This window comes from Mastomys coucha, unplaced genomic scaffold (assembly GCF_008632895.1).
Source record: "Mastomys coucha isolate ucsf_1 unplaced genomic scaffold, UCSF_Mcou_1 pScaffold9, whole genome shotgun sequence".
In the NCBI taxonomy this organism is placed as follows: domain Eukaryota; kingdom Metazoa; phylum Chordata; class Mammalia; order Rodentia; family Muridae; genus Mastomys; species Mastomys coucha.
Window position 1 is genome coordinate 43,897,624 of NW_022196915.1, and position 15,035 is coordinate 43,912,658.

At 44.6% G+C, this 15,035-nt stretch overlaps 1 protein-coding gene across 1 annotated transcript in view; it reads right to left on the reverse strand.

Moving 5' to 3' along the window:
- Window positions 1-15,035, reverse strand: part of Cryl1 (crystallin lambda 1) — a 125,769-nt gene that overhangs the window by 80,773 nt on the left and 29,961 nt on the right. Inside the window, exon 3 of the mRNA XM_031361798.1 lies at window positions 9,681-9,807. Within this exon, the coding sequence (XP_031217658.1) occupies window positions 9,681-9,807 (127 nt within the window). The remainder of the gene's footprint in view (window positions 1-9,680; window positions 9,808-15,035) is intronic.

A 15,035-nucleotide genomic window follows, 5' to 3' on the forward strand; every position in this document is an offset into this window, starting at 1 on the left:
TTCCAAAGCCAGAAGAGGAGGTGGCACAGAAGAAAAAGATATCCCAGAAGAAACTGAAGAAACAAAAAACTCATGGCACAGGAATAAATTCAGCATAAAATCTAAAACAATCAAAAGGGAGGAAATAAAGTTGACAGCAGAAATTGGTACACTCTAAGGAAAAAATCACTAGAGAGAAAATAAATAAAACCAAGACTAGTTCTTTGAAAAGATTTATAACTGAAAAGCTTCTTAAGGAAAGAAAAAAGACTCCACTCACTGTGGAGATCTGCAACAGAGAGGAAACATGAAGAACAACCCGAGACACTAAAATTGCAATAAGAATGTTGCTAATGACTGTATTTCCATACATTCAAACATCTGGTTAAATAGATAGATTCCTCAAGAGACAACAACTTCCAAAGTTATTCAAACAGAAATGGGTAACCCATCCTGCATCTCCTAAGAAAACTGAGACCATTGTTTAAAAATTTGCAAACAACCAAATCACTAGGTAGTTTTACCAGTGAAATGCACACATGTGACATTTAAAAAGAAATCGTGGTGGCTAGAGAGATGGCTCAGTGGTTAAGAGCACTGACTGCTTTTCCAAAGGTCCTGAGTTCAATTCCCAGCAACCACATGGTGGCTCACAACCATCTGTAACGGGATCCAATGCCCTCTTCTGGTGTGTCTGGAAACAGCTACAGTGTACTCATCTACATAAAATAAATAAATAAATCTTTAAAAAAAAACAAAGAAAGAAATCGTTTCCACATAGGTCTGTTAGAGGACAGTGGAACAGTCCATGGTTTAGTTTAAGAACCCAATTTTATGTTAATACAAAAGCAGATGAAGAAATGAAATTTCAAACTAATATCTCTCATAAAAACATATGTATGAATATTTAATAAATACCAACCAATTGAGGCCCATGAGACAATTCAGCCTCTAAAGGCGCTTCCGGCCAAGCTTGATTACTTGAGTTTAATTCTGGATCCCACATGGTAAAAGGAGAAAACTGTGCACACACACACACACACACACACACACACACACACACACACTTAATTAAGTAAAGAATAACCAAATAAACCCAGAAAACATAAAAAGGGAAATATATCATGACCAAGTATTCTAACCATGCAATGTTGATTCAAAATTCTGAAATAATCCAATAAAAGTCACCATATGCACAAGGCCCTGGGTTTATTCTGCTGGAAGGGGGAGAGGGTGGGGGATACAGTAATAACAGACTAAAAAGACAACCACACAGTTCTCTTAGGAACAAAGAACAGCATTTGACATAATTCAGAGTTCAACAATCATTCATTATCAACACTCAACAAACTGGAAATAAAGGGAATTTCCTCAACCTGATAAAAGGCACCAAAAATAAACTTAAAAGGGAATTCTAACACCACAATTAGTCATGAAACACAGAATGCTCCCCCCACAATAAAATCCATGACACAGTGGTGTGGGTATCACATCGATACTTCTGATCGATACCACATGAGACAGCTTAGTCAGCACCAAAAACATCCAACAATAAAATGCGTAGCAATCAGAAAATTATTCAGACACCTGCCTGTCTTAACAGAAAAATCCTAATTTAAAAAACAAAACAAAACAAAACAAAAAAAAAAACACCAAAAACTGTGAAAGACAATGAAGGAGTTTAGCAAGACCCCAGGATATAAGGCTAATGAACAGAGCAACTGGAAGGGGTTATTTTTGACAGAGCTATTGAAATGGAACTAAAATTACTAAGTACTTACAAACATATCTGAGAGAATGCATGCAAATTTGACATTAAAATCTACAAAATGCATGAGAGAAAATTGTAAAAACTAACTAACTAAAGGGGCATACCATGTACATGGCTCCCAAGGTGCAACTTTGTCACAAGCCAGTTCCCCATACTAATATATAGTCACCCAGACACCAGGCAAGATCTCAGAGGGGTTTCTTTCCTTTCTTTTTTAAATATGGGAGTCAGGTAGGATGAAGGTCAGAGGACAACAAACATGGGTCACCACCACGTGCCTTCCACCTTTGTCTGACACTGGATTTCTCACTGGCTTGGAACTTCACCACACAGACCAGGCAAGGGGGCCCTAGTGCTTCCAGAGATCCAACCCAGGCTGGCCCCTTGCCAGCAATCCCTCTGCCTTAGCTTCACAAACACTAGGATCATAGGTGTGTGCCACCACACTCAACTGTATTGTTTGGGGTTTTGTTGGGGCAGGTGGGTGGAGTAGAGCTAATGTATTTATATATTTTTTTATTATGTGCATGTGTGTTTGTCTACATGCATGCCACATGTGTGCCAGTGCCATGGAGACCAGGAGAGGATGTTGGTACCTGAGGAACTGGAGTGATGGGCAGTCATGAGCTGCTCAGGCATAGATGCTGGGAACCAAAGTCAGGTCCTCTGGAAGCACACAGAGCAAGTACTCTTAACCCCTGAGCCACCTCTCCAGCCTGGCATATGTTTTTTATTACCTTTATTTATTTATTGACTATGTGAGTGCACACCATGAAACACAGAGATCAGATGGCAACTCTCAGGAGTCAGTTCTTTCCTTCCACTGTGTGGGTCCCAGGAATCAAACTCAGGTTGTCAGGCTCCGTGGCAAGCCACAAACACCTTCACCTGCTGATCCACCTTACCAGTCCCCAGACTGTTTTTTTCTAAGTAGTTTTGGTTTGTGATTGCTGGATCCATAGATGTGGAACATACATGATTGACAAAAGTGTACTATCCCCCCTGCCCAAATTCAAGCTCCTCTGATTAAACATGAGTCCCAACCAACCCCCTGGGCCTGTGTGGCTCACAGGCCAACTGTGTCACGGGCACACAATACTGAACACTGGGACAAGCCCACTCCACGATACCTTGTCTATGTGCAGTAATGCACATCTGTCATCCCAGTACTTGGGAGTTCAAGACCAACCCTAGCTACATAGATAGTTCTATGCCAGCTTGGACTACAAAAGACCCTGTCACAAAGCAAACAGACAAATGAATAAATACAACCTCAGTAAACCCAATTTTATTTCTTAAAAGTTTAAGAGAGCTAAAGCTACAATGCTTGCCTAGTAGACACAAGTTCCCAGGCAGCAACGAAACAAACAACAAAAACCTATATTAAAAAATACTTTTAACATAGAAAACAGGTGTCACATGAGGCCTAGGGAGGCCTGTTGCAAAAAGACATGCCACAGAAGAACCGTGGAATTCAAGGTGTCAGGTGCCTTAATGAGGCCTATTACAAAAATACATGCCACAGAGGAGCCATGGAACTTAAGGTGTCACATGGCTAGTGAGGCCTGTTGCAAAAAGACATGCCACAGAGGAGCCATGGAACTCCAGCTTCAGGGCATACCCCTGCCAGCTCAATGCTGCCCTCACAGAGGCCTGTGCTCCCTGAACCAAACCTAGCCTCACTAAAGGACCATTATGAGCCTCACTAACTAAGACAGAGGTCTAATAAGCTGCTATGCTTTAACTGAACAGAGACATTTCAATAATGCTGCCGCTTAAAAGTGCAGTTTCCTGCCGGGCAGTGTCGGTGCATGCCTTTAATCCCAGCCCTTGGGGGGTAGAGGCAGGTGGATTTCTGAGTTCGAGGCCAGTCTGGTCTACAGAGTGAGTTCCAGGACAGCCAGGGCTATATGGAGAAACCCTGTCTTGAAAAGCCAAAAAAAGAAAAAAAAAGAAAAGAAAAAGAAAAAAGAGAGAGTGCAGCTTCCTGTAACTGGCAACTGCCTGGTTCTGGAAGTCCTTTCCCAGTGAGACCAGCATTTTCCAAGCAGTAAAGAAAGGGGGTGGGGGCGGGGGTGGGGGTCCGGATGCTACATCCCTCCATCTGCAGGGACTGTGTGGTTAGGGATTCTAGATTTCAGCCACCGCCTTGCCTTCGGAAGCAAGCTCCATGTCAACTTTCTGAGTTAATAAGCTACCCTCGTGGCTCCAACCGGACACCTTGATCCCCAGGGAGGGTGCTCCAGCAGCTAAGGAGCCGAAATACTCTTTAAAGGACGACTTTCTCAGACAGGCTTTTGAGATGCAGCTTGTTTTCCAGTACAGTAGACTTGCCAGGCAGGATTTGATTTCAAAATTGTACTACATTCTAGAAATTCAGGTTTCCTTCTTGGAGGCCCCCCACCTTTCAAAAGTACTCAGCAACCTTCTCAACAGCGCCTCTGCCCTCTGGGATGTGGGTAGAAGATTATGTGTGGGGGTGGGGTGGGGACTACGCATATCTCAATGGGGCTTTGGCAACAGGAATTAAGCAAATCCTACAATGGGGATTGTTCTTGGTCGAGGAGCTGTGGCGGCAGGCAAGCTCCCTGGATATATCTGCTTATCCTCAGGCTCTGCCTCCTCCCGCTTTGGCACATTTCCCTAGAAAAACACTTTTGAGAAAAGAAAAGGGCCTGCGAGCAACCTATTTTCTACAGGGAAAAGGGAGTTGTGGGAACTGGGAATGGGCACAGCTCCTGAGGCAGAACTAGCGGGACAGGCTTAGAAACAAGCACTGAAACAAGCACCGATGATGACAGTGCTTCTGAGCAAGAGGCAGGAAGGCCAGAAGTTCAAGGCCAGCCTCTGCTACATAGCAAGCCACATTAGATCCTGTCTCCAAGCAGAAACAAAAAAATGAGAACAAAAACCTGAAAGTCCTGGAGGTCTGTAGACACACCTCAGTGACAGATCTGTTCTCTAGTTGTGTGTGGCCATGTGGACAGGCACCAGTGGGCTTTTGAAACTTCAGCTTTCCTGACATTCGTAGATAGAAAATTAAATCCAAACACTACACCTCTACCTGATACAGTCTTGAAGAAATTAAATACAGCAACGAAGTGGATTTGTTTTGGGATAATGGACCTAAGAAAACATTTAGTTCTCTGTGATGTATGTGTGTGTGTATCATATGTGTATGTATAGACACACAATACATAAATGTCTATTTGTGAGATGTGAACTTGCTGGCCTCTAGTCTGCATCAATCCCTTTGCCTCTACCTCTTAAATGGTGCAATTATAGGAATGACTCACCATACCCAGCTGTCTCCAAGTGGTCTATTTAACATTCCTGGATATTAAAAACATTAGCATCATCTTTAGCACACATTGCAGAGCTTTACATGGTTTTCCTATGGGGGTTTCCTTCATTTGTTTGCCTGGTAAACCAAAGTTGAAACATTGATAGGTAGTAACTATAGACGTTGGATTATTGTTTGTCACTTGCCTGGCATAGTGGCAGGAGGATCACAAGTTCAGGGACAGCCTTCGTTACACGGCAAGACGGTCTTAGCAAGCGCTTGAGATGTAGCTCAGCAATGGGAAACTGTACTGTGGCTCAGCAGTGGGCAACTAGCACACCACACGCAACACCCTGGTGCTTGACACCCAACACAACAAGGAAGTATTTTAAAAATTCTTGTGTAAAGAAACTACAAGCCAGGTGTAATACAAGCTCATGACTATAATCCTGGATCTTAGGATGCTGAGGCAGGAGGATATACATGGGTTCCTGAGCTACTTAGTCAGGATACCTGGGACTGAATGGGATGGGACTCTGGAGGAGGGTTAGGAGGAGGACAGGAGAGGGAGAGAGGAAGGAGAGGATAAAGCAAGACAAAACTTATACAAACAATCCCAAGAAAACCAACTATGTAGTACATGGGATATTCATGCTTTCTCTCCCACCTTCCCTTCTCGTTAGTCTCACTCTCCTGGACATCCTTTTTGGAAGATTCTATTTAGGATATAAATTATAACCCAACCTCTCTCCCTAAAGGAAAATACTGACTTTCCCATTTTGTTATTGGCATATTAGAAACGTTAACTCATTTCACCTTAGTAACTTTGAGCTGGCATTTAAGTCACCCAGAATCACCCCCTGCCTTGTTTCTCTGCCACGCTGCACCTATCTCGGTCACAGGAATCTTCTAGGACATACACACTCATCTCCCTCCCACCCCCCGAATTCTCTCTTTCTGAATACAGTCCCTATCCTGACTACACTTGTCAAGTCCTCTGCCTCAAGCCTCCCCAGCCCTGTGCATTCCTGGCTTCTGGAGTTTCTGGATTCCTGGAGGCAGTTTCCCAACATAGTCCCTTACAGGAATTAAACCTATCAGGGTCTGAATCACCCCTCTCCATTCTCCTCCCCTCCTCCCCTTCCCAGCTCTGGTTGTTCCGCATAACAGACAGAGCTCAACATAAACACATTCGTTACTTGGAAAACAGAGACAGACCTCAGCCATGGCCTCAGCTGCCCAGAAAACGCCACCTCTTGCCTCATGCCATTCATTTGTTGTCAAAAAATGTGTACAAATTATACAGTCTAAAAACTTGTAAAATAGCTATCATTTATGAAGCATTTGCTGAGTTGGACCTTATACATGTCCCCTTAAGATTTTCCCTTTAAGGATTGACTTTATATACAAGCTACTACAGTGTCTTCATACTATTGAAGATTTCCATTTTAGATTTTTTTAAATTTTATTTTACATAGATGGGTATTTTGCTTGCATGTATGTATACGGGTCTCTAAAGGGTGTCTGTTTTCCTGCAACTGGAGGTACCAATGGTTGGGAACCACCATGTCAACGCTGGGAATTGAACCTGGGTCCTCTGAAACACCAACGAGTGCTCTTAACTGCTATGCTGTCTCTGCCTCCCCACCACATGCTAGTTTAGGTGGCTGTGGTGATTATCTGCTAGACCAGTTTCCAAAAATGGGGAGACAAGTCAAAGAAATCCCCAGGCATGGTTGTGCCTGCCTGTATTCCGTCACTCGGAGGCTGAGACCGAGGAATACTACTTGAACCTTGTAAGTTCAAGGCCAGCCCAAAAACCATAGCAAGAAAGTTCTTGAACACAGGTATATTCACTATCGCAGGGGCATGGCTGGCTGCCCACTAGTGTTGGGATGTAAATAAGCTTTCTAAAGGCAAATGTCAAAGGAAGCAACTTGATAGGTTATCTCATTACAAACCTGCTAGAGAAGAGAAAAATAACTTCCGTGTTTGAGAATTAGTAACTTCAGATGGGATCACATTTCTTTCTTTCTTTCTATTTCTGTCTGGGAGGTTGGGGAGGGTTGAGAGGGTCTCACAGGCACAGGCTGGCTTAGAGCTCAAGAACTACCCAAGAATGACCTTGAACTCCTCCTGCCTCCTCCTCCAAGTGCTTGGAGTACTGCGCAACACCATGCCTGGCTGTGGGTAAAATGTCACGGATGAATTAAAAAGACATACTCATAAGCATCTCTGGAGAGCAAAGATGCTCTGCTCTGGGCACCGGCCAGGCAGACCCAGGGTGCGACAATGGTGCTGGAAAGAGAGATGCCAGGCGAGCCACAGGGCCAAAACGCTCTATGAAGTGAGAAACTGGAAATATTACAGTATATGTGAACATATCCACATTTTAGATCACACTCCTCAACTAAATCAGACATGTATGTAATTATAATACGGCTGTTCCACCACTTAAATAGATGTGGCAATTCCCCTGCATCAGCAGGTTCCAGGGATTCAACCAGCTTCAGATTGAAAATACAAAGGGAAAAAAATGTGCCTACACTAGATACCTGCAGACTTTTCTCACATCACCCCCTAAACTGGATGGCATATAATCACACAGCACATTTGTTGTGTTGAGTATGATAGGTCATGGAGAGATTATTTAAAATCCATAGGAGGATGGAGACAAGTTCTATACAAAGACCACATTGGTTTTTTTTGTTTTGTTTTGTTTTGTTTTGAATTTTTGAGACAGGGTTTCTCTGTATAGCCCTGGCTGTCCTGGAACTCACTCTGTAGACCAGGCTGGCCTCGAACTCAGAAATCTGCCTGCCTCTGCCTCCCAAATGCTGGAATTAAAGGCGTGAGCCACCACCGCCCGGCGACCACATTGTTTTTTAATGAGGCACCTCATTTAATGATGTACTCAGAGGACCTAGATCAGTCCCCTGAGGATGCTGACAGTAATTACATCAAATCAACCCCCAAATGAGGTGATTTTTAATCCCATCATTGGCTAAGTAGAGCCTTGCCTTCCAGGAGGGTTACCTTACACAGATGCCCAAAGAGAAATCCTCATCCCACTCCAGAGAAAGGTGAGTGCCCTCATGCAAATAAGGGACCAAAGCTTCCCAGCCACTGTGCACCAAGACTGTCCCCAGGCCTGCTCCACCTGAGTCTGTTCTGAGTCACAGGCTTCAGAGGAGGCGGCTCCTCACTGTCCTTGCCACTATCCCAGGATATGACGTACACACATGCTTCAAAGCTAAACCCATACAAAGAAGCTTCTCCACCAAGACCCAGGTGGCTTTTGTGCTCTCCAAAAGCCAGCCTGAGGAGTTAATGTTGAAGTAGGACATCTGTAGGCTCACCCAGACATCCTCCGCCACCTCACCAGGGCCATGCATTTCACACTGCCTATACCAAACCAAGAGACAGAGAGGGACAGACAGCTGAGTGTGGTGCCCATGCCTATAATCCCAGCATTCGGGACACTGAGGCAAATGGACTGCTGCAAGCTCAAAGCCATCCTAAGCTACATGGTAAGTTTGAGGTTACCCTGAACTACACAGCCAGACTTTGTCTCAAAAAGGAAGATATTGGGGCAGAGGTGGGGAGGGAGATGGAAAGGAAGAGGGAGAAATCCCTCCATCCACTGGGGATATGCCCCAAACACCCCATGGACACCCAAACCACACAGATAGTCCCAAACACTATTCATGTTGTCTTACCTAAACATGCATATACGTGATAAAGTACAATTTATCATGTGAGAGACTTTCAGAGACTAACAGCAATAACTAGCAATGAAGAACGCATAAAGACACACTGAAAAGTGTTCTGTGACTACGCTGTCTATATCTGGTAAAGTAGAGAACTCGGAGCCACAGAGACAAGGAACAGGGTTCACACACCCGAAACACAACTGGCCCCTCTGGCTTCTCCACATTCTCAGAGTGTCCCCTTCAAACACGAACACTGGGGAGTCTTGAAACAGCCTTTCAGGTAAACTCAGTCCAAGCTTATAGCAGAAAGTGACAGTTACACTTAAGATGGGCGGGGTCATGGGCACATAAGCTGTAGCAACCTGACCCGCAAAGCTTCTGCCCAGTCCCCACGTGCCTCGAGCAGCCACTGCCGCTCTCCAGGGAAACAGAGGAAACCGTGACTATGAGAATCCTTTTTCTCTCTTTCAGTGAAGTTGTCCAAAACCCTAAATGCTATGAAAGGCTGTCTTTTAGGTGACTTCCTTCAGCTTTCTACTTATTAAAGCAAGAATGTGTCCATTTAAGAAAGTGGGAAAGCCAGACCTGGTGGTACTCACCTTTAATCTCAGCACTCCTGAGACAGAACTCTGTGAGATCGAGTCCAGCCTGGTCTACATAGCAAGCTCCAAGAGATAGAACAACATGGAACAGTGTCATCAGTCCAAAACCAGTATTTTCCTCAATATTTTAACAACTTTAAGACACACTGTCATAGTAGTTGATGAGGAGTTGAACAAGAGGTGATTTGATAACCCTGTTTCCTGTCACACAGAACAAAATTCTGACCTTGAAGGTACAAAATGTCTACATCTTCCACGGTTGCTTCTTGGCCCGTGCTTCCAGAGAAGCTGGAAGACATCTCTTCAAACCTGGGACCTTGGCTTTGACTCACCTGAATGTGCATGGCGCCCTCTACTGCTTCGGCTAGGTTGCCACAGCCACTGATGAGAGACAGCTGCTGCTCTGCGCTCAAGGAGCCTTTGAGAGAACCGGACTGCTCCAGGGATTTCATCTCCTTCCTGCAAAGGAAAGAACAGTCACCATGGCAACTGGCAACAAGTTTAAAGGCAGAGCTGGACAGATCCAATGCAAAGTCACAATGAGGTTCAGCCTCACACCTCTTGGATGTGACTATCAAAAAAGGAGGAGGGAGAGGAAAAAGAAAGAAATAAGGAGGAAGAGGGAGAGGGAGAGAGAAATTGGTAAAATGTGGAGAAACTCAAACCCTTGTTCTCTGCTGGGAAAGCAGAGCTAAGGGAGTCAGCATGAAGATTCCTCAAAACCTTAAAGCAGTTTCTTTTTTTGTTTGTTTGGGATTTTGTTTGTTTGTTTTTGAGACAGGGTTTCTCTGTGTAGCCCTGTCTGTCCTGGAACTCACTTGGTAGACCAGGCTGGTCTCAAACTCAGAAATCTGCCTGCCTCTGCCTCTCAAGTGCTGGGATTAAAGGCGTGTGCCACCACTGCCCACCCCTTAAAGTAGTTTCTAAGTAAGAATCAAAGTGGCTTTTTTTGGTGTGTGAGGGGTGTATATCTGTGCACATGTGGGTGTATATCTGTGCACATGTGGGTGCACAGAGAGGCATTTGTGTACATTACACAGTGTGTGGAGTCCAGAGGTCTGCCTTGGATTCCATTCCTCAGGAACTGTTCACTGTTTTTGAGACAGGGTCGTTTAACTGCGGCCTGAGGCTCAGTGAAATAGCAAGGCTGCCTGGCAGCAAGCCGTAGGGATTCCAAGCACTCACCACAAGGCCAGGATTTTCAGGTGAGAACTGAACTCTGGTCCTCACGCTTTCCATAACAAAAAGTTTATATGAACCTAACTATTGCTGGGAGGGAGGTGGTGGCACGTGCCTTTAATCCCTGCACTTGGGAGGCAATGGCAGGCGGATCTCTGGGAGTTCAAGGCTAGCCTGGTCTATAGATCAAGTTCCAGGACAGCCAAAGCTGTTGCACAGAGAAACTCTTTCTCAATAAAAATGAACAAATAAACAACCTTAATTACCTCCTCCGGCCCCAAAATACAACCTGAAGGAAGTTCTGCATAACCATGCTCACAGTAGCACTGTGGAAGCAATAGAAGAATCTGTTGGTTGACTCACAGAATAATAAGATGGAGCATATACATACGATAAACTATCACTCATCCTTAAGGAGGTGGATAGATAAGTAAATGTGATCTAGCCGAAAGGAATACCATTCAACCTTTAAAAGGGAAGTGACCCTGGCACACACAATGTAGTTGATCTTAAAGGTATCATGCCAAGTGAAATAAGTCATTCTCAAAAAGGCAAATCATGTGACAGATCACACTTAGATCCAAGTGCCAAGGGCAGTCAACTGGGAAGAGAAAGCAGGGTGCTGGCTCCCAGGGCTGGTGGGGGGGGGGGATGAGTACAGAGATTTTGCTCTAGAGGATGAAGAGGATGGTGCTGGCAACTGCACAGTATAGCCCATGCCTCACAGTAACTGCACTTAAAATGGTGAGACAGCGGATTTTGTGACGTATATTTTTCACATCTTGAAATTTTTAATCAAATTTAAAAAAAAATAAAGGGTGACACTAAATTCAATGGTGGGGTGTGGATGTAACCATCTGTTCATTCTCATTCCTGGCTCAGTCCCCTGGCATGGAAGAGTTAGCTAAAAGCGTTGTCTTAGCCAGCTATAGGGAACCTATAATTGCACCACTTCAAAAGCTGAGGCAGGAGGATCATGGGTGCATGAAACCAGATTGAACCACATAGTAACACACTGCCAAAGAAGGAGAGAGGGTTGGGGGGTGGGGAAGCCAGCTCCATGCCATGTATCTGGACACTCACACTGGGCTCGTGTTGCTTGGATAGGGAGCCCACACCCTCATTTATCTCACAATTATGTAGCCAACACTGCTTACAACGCATGAAACACTGAGCAGGCAGAACATAGACATTAACCACACACAGCTGTCAGGCAACATCTGTGCCCCCCCAAAAGATACTGCAGGTGTTTTAACAGTAAGTCAAACACCTAATTCATTTCACATCAAAGTTTGCTTGTTTGGTTTGTTTGTTTGTTTGTTTGTTTTTGAGGCACAAACAGTCTTTATTGAGTTCACACCAGGAGTCCATTGGTCTTAAGGACCTCTGTGAACTTGCAGACCTTCTTCTCCACATTCTTTTCTTCCTGTTTCCGTACCCTCAAGAACTGCTTCTTCTTCCAATAGTAGATCTTGGCCTTTTCCTTCCGTTTCTCCTCCAGAGTGCCTGTCACTGCCTGGTACTTCCACCCGACCTCCTGAGCCATACACCCCAGGTAAGCAAACTTTCTGGTAGGCTTCAGCCAAACAACCTGGAGGGCAGCAGGAACCACCATCCGCTTTTTCTTGTCACAGGGTGGAGGGAGCCCATCCAACACCTTGAGGCATTCCAGGGCAGCCTGGCCTTTTGATAAGCAAATACATCAAAATGGTGCATGTTTATAGAGAGCCCTGTGATGCTCTGATACGGGTACACTTTAACTAATGGTCAGAGCATGGCACACCTCCATCTCGCACTTTGTGAACATTCAAAACCTCTTCTAGGTTTTTGAAAAATATAGTTTACATAGCACATGATATGTGTGCTGTACCTCTAAATGTACCTCGGTCCCCATTGATCAACATGCACCTGTCCTTCCTCATCTTCCTCACCAGCCTCTGATAACCACTTTCAACACGGAAGGAAGGTTACGTGTGGCACTTCTTTCTGCCACAGTTTCTATCTTTGAGCCACGAAGTTCTTCCCCCCACAGCCAGCAGGAGAACACTGCTGGAGATCAAGCCAGGCCTGTGAAAGTGAGGAGGTTACACACTGTGAAGGCCAGGGGTATCTCAGGAAGAGGGAGTCAGGCAGAGCTTAGACAGGGTTCTAGCTATCACTGGGTCATCCGGAGGGAGCCTCTGGAAGTGGGCTCACCACGTTAGATGCTGTTAGAAAGCAGTACAACATTGCACACTTCAATGGCAAGACCTGCGTTAAAGTTGTTGGACAAAGGAACAACAGGCACTCTTTGCCACCAACAGAGGAGCACTTGGCATCTGTGAGGCCATTATCTTCAGGACACCCTGTGACCTTGCTTTGTCTGTAACTAGCCATGGTGAGCCTTGCTCTCTCTTGTTCTGCCATAACGCTGGACTGGTGACCTTGAGCAGAGCATCATTTAGTTTGGGGTTCGTTTTAATTTTGGTTGAGGTATAAAGAGAGTACCTTTCTGTTGCTAGGGGAGAAAAAAACAAGATGTGCCAAAATATAAATAAAATTTCATGTTTTCTTTAACAAAAAGAATTTCCATGTGATGGCGGAATCTACATAGTTTAACTTGAAAAGATTTAGAACCACCCAGTTGACACACCTCTGGGCAGGTCTGTGAAGGTGTTTCCAGAAAAGTTTAGCCAAGGAGGGAAGATCCAAATTTGAGCAGCACCAACCCATGGGGCTGGAGACCCAGACTGAAGAAAGAGAAAGCAAGATGGCTGACATGATTAATCTCTCTCTTCCTGACTGGGACCCACTGTGGCCAAGTGCCTCAAACTTTTCCCACCTTGCTTTCAATCATGTGTACTGTATTTTTTCTTAAACTATAAAGCAAATAAACCTTTCCTCTTTCAAATATTTTATCATAGCAACAAGGAGCTAATTCTCTGTGGAAAACAAGCCTGAGACCAGCATGAGCCAGGCGCTGCAGTCTGTCTGCTACAGGCAGAGAAGGGCACCAGGAGACTGTCGCCCTACATGGGAGTTGGACTTTTTTTATGAAGGGTCTCTCTATGTAGCTTAGACTAGCCTTGAACTCATGATTCCCCTGCCTCAACTTCCTGAGCACATCCACCACATCCAGTTTTGGTCTTAATTTTCTTCTCATTATTTTCTTCTCTATTTTAATGGTCTCAAAATCTTATGACAGCTTTTTGGGTTTGGGTTTGGGTTTTTTTGTTTTTTGTTTTTTGTTTTTTGGGTTTTTTTGGCTAAGCTGTTTCCATTTTAAAAATACTGGTTTGTAAATCTAATAGCTTTAAAAAAAACCACAAACACAGTGGTTAATACAAAACTCTTTTCCTTCTAAGGGGTTTATGATACACTGTTAACCATTAACTAGTCTTTTGTTTTAGATTTATTTTATTTATTACTATTGGCAGGTGCATGATACAGCATGTATGTGGAGGTCAGAGATCAACATCATGAAAATGGCTCTCTCCTTCCTCCTCGGTGGTGTTCCAGGGATTGAACCCAGGTCGTTGGGCTTGTGTAGCAAGTGTTTTCATCCGCTAAGCACCTTGCTAGCCCCTGAATCCAGCTTTACTATGTTTGATTAGCTACTGAGACAAACATTTCTGAGACATTCTTCCACTGCTGGTGAATACTGGGGTGGCAGGTTATTAGGTGGCATTTGCTCAGCCCTGTGAGCTTTCTTGGATGACCTGTAGAGGGCATAATGGTAATACTAGTTGACACAGGGAACTCAAGCTCCCTTCTGTCCCCACTCTTCATTAAAATGCATAAGATTATACAATACACCCTAGAGACACAAAGCAAGAACGCAAACCTGGAGGCATCAGAATGCCCACACATAGACATACTATGCATCATGAAGACCAAGGCAGCATGGTAAAGCAACACAGGGGTCAGAGATCCCTGCAGTGAGTGTACAGCCACAGCAAAGAGACTTAGCAAAAGGAACAGAATGAAACATCACCCTGAGAAGAACACCTTCCCACTCATATATCACCCAGATAAAATGTATGTGCACAGCTGTTTCATTGACTATCGTCTAAGAGAGATGTTTTCTAAAAGAGCTGTAACACTGAAGAGCTGTAACACTGGAATCTTCAGAGGAGACTTCCTCCACACATCACTCGATGCCGGACCAGGATCCTGCTGACCCACCCATTCAGCCCTTCCCTTCACCCTTTCCCACCACATATGTGTCAGGGTCCTGACATCCCAAGGGAAGAAGCAGATTATAGAGCTTGGCTCTGCTCCATCCTTTCCCACCTGATGTGCAGCAGTGCTTAGACACCCCAAGGGAAGAAACAAACAAACAACAACAACAAAGAAAAACATGACCACATCCATGTTCAGGGATAGGTTGTGAACGGACCCAAAGACAGATCTTACAGGCTGCTCATCTCAAGGGAACTCATGCCAAGTAGCTACTAAGCAGTCTGCATTGAAACCCTCCTATTAGACATAGAACAGGAACAGCACAGAGAGCCAGCCAGAAGGAGTCA